This window comes from Rhipicephalus microplus, chromosome 2, assembly GCF_043290135.1.
Source record: "Rhipicephalus microplus isolate Deutch F79 chromosome 2, USDA_Rmic, whole genome shotgun sequence".
NCBI lineage: Eukaryota > Metazoa > Arthropoda > Arachnida > Ixodida > Ixodidae > Rhipicephalus > Rhipicephalus microplus.
Window position 1 is genome coordinate 125,082,974 of NC_134701.1, and position 4,220 is coordinate 125,087,193.

The 4,220-nt window shown below is 51.1% G+C and overlaps 1 protein-coding gene across 1 annotated transcript; it reads right to left on the reverse strand.

Annotated features, from left to right (window-relative positions):
• Positions 1-582: 582 nt before the first annotated feature.
• Positions 583-2,766, reverse strand: LOC142791231 (uncharacterized). The gene has a single exon (XM_075885460.1). It carries the CDS (start codon positions 2,764-2,766, stop codon positions 583-585), a length of 2,184 nt encoding a protein of 727 aa, XP_075741575.1.
• Between the last annotated feature and the right edge of the window lie 1,454 nt (positions 2,767-4,220).

A 4,220-nucleotide genomic window follows, 5' to 3' on the forward strand; every position in this document is an offset into this window, starting at 1 on the left:
TTCTCTTTTGATGGTGCTGTAGGATGATTCCCGGGGAAGTAGTTTGCGACTGGCGTATGCTATAGGATGGAGGTTCCCTTCGTGTGACTGCAAGAGCACAGCCCCGGGGCTGGTGTCGGAAGCGTCGGTGCGGAGGATGAATTCTTTGGTTAAGTCTGGGAGGCGGAGCACGGGAGGGTTCGAGATGCATTCCTTGAGTTTCGCGAATGCTTTCTCGTGTGTCGTCGTCCATTTTACTAAGTTGCTTTCACCCTTCTTGATCAGTTCTGTGAGAGGGGCGCTGATCTCGGCATAATTTGGAATGAACTCCCTGTAATAGCTGGTCAAGCCGAGAAAAGCGCGTACCTGTCGCTTCGTCTTCGGGGCGGGTGCAGCTTGGATTTTGTCGAGAGTCTTTCCCAGTGGAGCAAGCATGTTTTGTCCAATGTGATGACCTAGGAAATCAATCTCATTCATTCCCAACTCACACTTGCTCGGTCTCACGGTCAACCCGGCAGCCTGAATTCGAGCGAAGAGTTGTCTGAGAGTGGATAGGTGTTCCTCCCAGGTCGTGCTTGTTATGAGTACGTCATCGTAGTAATGTTAAACGCCCGGGATTCCCTCAGTGACTAGTCGCATCAGCCGGGCGAACACGGCGGGTGCCGTTTTGATCCCGAAAAGCATGTAGCAGAACTGGTAGAGACCGGATTTTGTCGAAAACGCAGTCTTAGGTTTCGACTGCTGGGAGAGTGGGATTTGCCAGTAGCCCTTAACAAAATCTAACTTAGAGAAGTATCTTTCGTTTGTGGCACTGGCAAAAACGGCATCTGCTCTAGGCATGGCCTCTGCATCTGCTATTATGAGGTTGTTCAGGCAACGGAAATCTACTACAAACCGCTTGGTTTTGTCCGGTTTGTCCACAAACAACACGGGGGAATTATAGGGCGATTTCGAGACTTCAATTATGCCCAGTGTTTTCATTTGCTGTACCTCGGCCTCGATGTCTTTAGTCGTAGCAAAAGGTAACGGGTACTGTTTGACGTGGACTGGGGACTCCGTCACTGTTTCGAGGTGGCACTCCACCCAATCTGTCTTGCCCGTGACATTCGAGAATATTTTAGAGTGCGCTGTCATGGTTTTCTTTAACTCCTCCTTTTGTTGGTCCGTCAAACTTGGGCAGATCTTGACGTCAGTAATCCCTTCTGTCTGCACGAACTCCGGCACCGGTAGTTCCTGTTCATCTCCATGGTCAATAACCCCTACGATTACTTGGCATTGATGCGGCACATCTTGGTTCGTTTCCCGCTCCGCATACTTCTTCAGCAAATTGGCATGGAAAATTTTCGGCCCGCTCGGCGTCTTTATGGAGTAATCGAAGTCCCCAATTGTCGCCTGCACTTCGAAGGGCCCTTTCGAATGCAGCAAGAGTTTATTTTTGTCAGTTGGGAGCAGGATGAGAACCTTATCTCCTGGTTGGAATACTCTATCCCTTGATTTTCGATTGTAGTGCTTAGCGTATCGTGCTCCCGCCCTTCGGAGTTCTTCGTGAGCTAGGCGGCACGTCTCTTCTAGACGATTTCGGAGATCCAATACGTACTGGTAGGTTGTCTTCAGCTCATCGTCCAGCTTTTGGTTCGTCCAGACTTCCTTTAAGATCGCCAGGGGTCCCCGGACATGTTGGCCGTACAGTAGCTCGAACGGTGAAAAGCCAAGACTTGCCTGGGAAACCTCTCTGTACGCGAACAGCAACGGACCGAGGAATCGGTCCCAGTTTTTTGTTTTTGGTTTCTCCGCACACATTCTTTTGAGCATAGTCTTCAGGGTGCCATTAAATTTTTCCACCATCCCGTTGGCCATCGGGATGTGAGGGGTGGTATGGAGTTGGCGCACCGATAAAAGTCGTGCCACTTCCTTCATTAACTCCGACGTGAAATTCGAGCCCCGATCACTTAGGATTTCCCTCGGTACACCAAAACGGGAGAACATCTCAACGAGGGCTTCTGCGACTCGTTCGGTCTCTATGCCAGGTAGTGCAACTGCCTCCGGATAGCGCGTGGCGCAATTGACGAGAGTCAAGATATAGCGGTTTCCTTGACCAGATGGAGGTCGGATAGGGCCTACTATATCAATAGCTACCCTTTTAAAGGGGATGTCTATGACGGGGGACTGGCCGAGTGACACGTGTGGCACCCTTCTTTTTGGCACAGTTCGCTGGCAGATATCGGAAGACGCCACGAACCGTTTCACGTCGGCTGTGACACCGGGCCAGAAGAATTCTTCCTGAATTCTGTCCTTGGTTTTCTCGGCTCCCAGGTGCTTAGCCATTATCCCATCGTGGGCTAGTTTCAAAACAGCTTCTCGGCGGTTCTTCGGCACCAACAGCTGTCGTATCCGCCGACCACTCCTCTCCGTATAGTACCTGTAGAGCAGTCCATCTTCCTGCTTGAACATTATCGCGCATTTACTATTACGGCATCTGAGGTCCTTGTCCATTTGCGCAAAGCAGGGTTTTAACGACTTGTCCTGTATTTGTTCCTCGGCATAGCTGAAACTTGGGTCCACCTCGGAATCGGGTGCAGAGAGGAGCTGGAATGGCTTCGACTGGGCTTTGGTCTGTGCTCGGGTCGCAACTGCGACTACGTCCTCATCGGCCGTGGCTGGTTGGTCGTGACGGTTTGCAATCGATAGTGGATCGATTTCTGGGTCCTCTTGCAGTGGTTCGGGTTGGTCCGGCGAACGGGCGCCCTCGATGTTCCCCACGATTACGTCATACAATGGATCATCCATGCAGAAGGCAGAAACAATTCCACTTTAGATGGGCGTCTCGATCTTGACCTTGGCCTCAGGCAGCCTCATGACCGAACGGTCGACGGTGTAAATCAGGCTGGTCTGGCCCGTGAGTTCGTCGTCGCGGACTAGGTCTCTTCGTACTATTACAGTGGAGCACCCAGTGTGTCTTAAGACGTCTACACGCCTTCCCGCCACTTTCCCAGCCATCACAGGCATTCCCTTCGTAGCACCTGTTCGTTGTTTTGTCAATACCGCACCCACAATAGGAATTTTCTCCCCATTTTTCAACTCTACGAATCCATCGGTGACGTCATCAACGGTTTTTGGTGCCACTTGCGCACAGGATACCTGGTGAGTTTGGCTCGCTCCGTTACGACATGCGTCTGCCTTGTGCCCAGTCTGACCACATTTGAAACATTTTACAACCGTGGGGCTCGTGAAGTTAGTTCGGCAGTGGTTAGCACGGTAACCCACTCGGTTACACAGAAAACATCGCGGAATGCTCTCCGGTGCACGCTTCTTTTGTTCGGGTGCCGAATTTTTAGAATCTTTGGGACACTCCTTTTTGACCTTGGCCAAATTAGTTCCACCTTGCGCTTGCAAGAATTGATCAGCCAATTCAAGCATGTCTTCAAGTGACTTAGCTCTCCTCTCTTTCAAGTACAGCGACAGGCTTGGGTGGCAACTAGCAAGAAATTGTTCTCTAATTAGGAGCTCTCTAAGCTCATCGTACTCCTGCGCTGTCCCTGAAAGTTCAATCCATCTGTCGAAATAGTGGCAAAGTCGGGCAGCATACTGCGTAGCCGTCTCACCATCATCTGGTTTTCCTGTCCGAAATCTGTCCCGGAATCCTTCCACAGTAAATCTAAATCGCTTCAGCAAAGCAGCTTTCACCTTTGCATAGTTGGCTGCATCGGTCGGCGTCAGCCTACCGTACACACTGAGCGCTTCACCACTCAAGCAAGTACTCAAAGCAGTTGCCCATTGGTGTTCCGGCCAATTCTGGCTCCTCGCAATTGTCTCAAATCGGTGAAGGTACGCGTCAAGGTCGTCCTTCCTTTCATCAAACGCTACGAGCAGCTTGCTTGGGTTCAAGCGGAAGCCGTGGTCCTCCCGTTCGCTGCTTTCAACTCTAGCTTGGACGGTAGTTTCACTTCGCTGTTGCAAACGGAGCCGCTCGAGTTCCATCTCGTGCTGCCGCTGCCGTTCCCTTTCAGCCATCTACGCTTCTCTTTCTTCTTTCAGCTGTCGCTCCTTTGCTTCTCTTTCTTCTCTCGCCCTTTCAGCTGCCAACTTTTCTCTCTCCAGCTCCAACTTCAATTGCTGCTCTTTTTCTTCTCTCGCTCTCTCAGCTGCCAACCTCTCTCTTTCCAACTCAGCTGCTTTTTCTTCCTTGGCTCTCTCAGCTGCCAACCTCTCTCTCTCCAACTCAGCTTCTTTTTCCGCTTTAG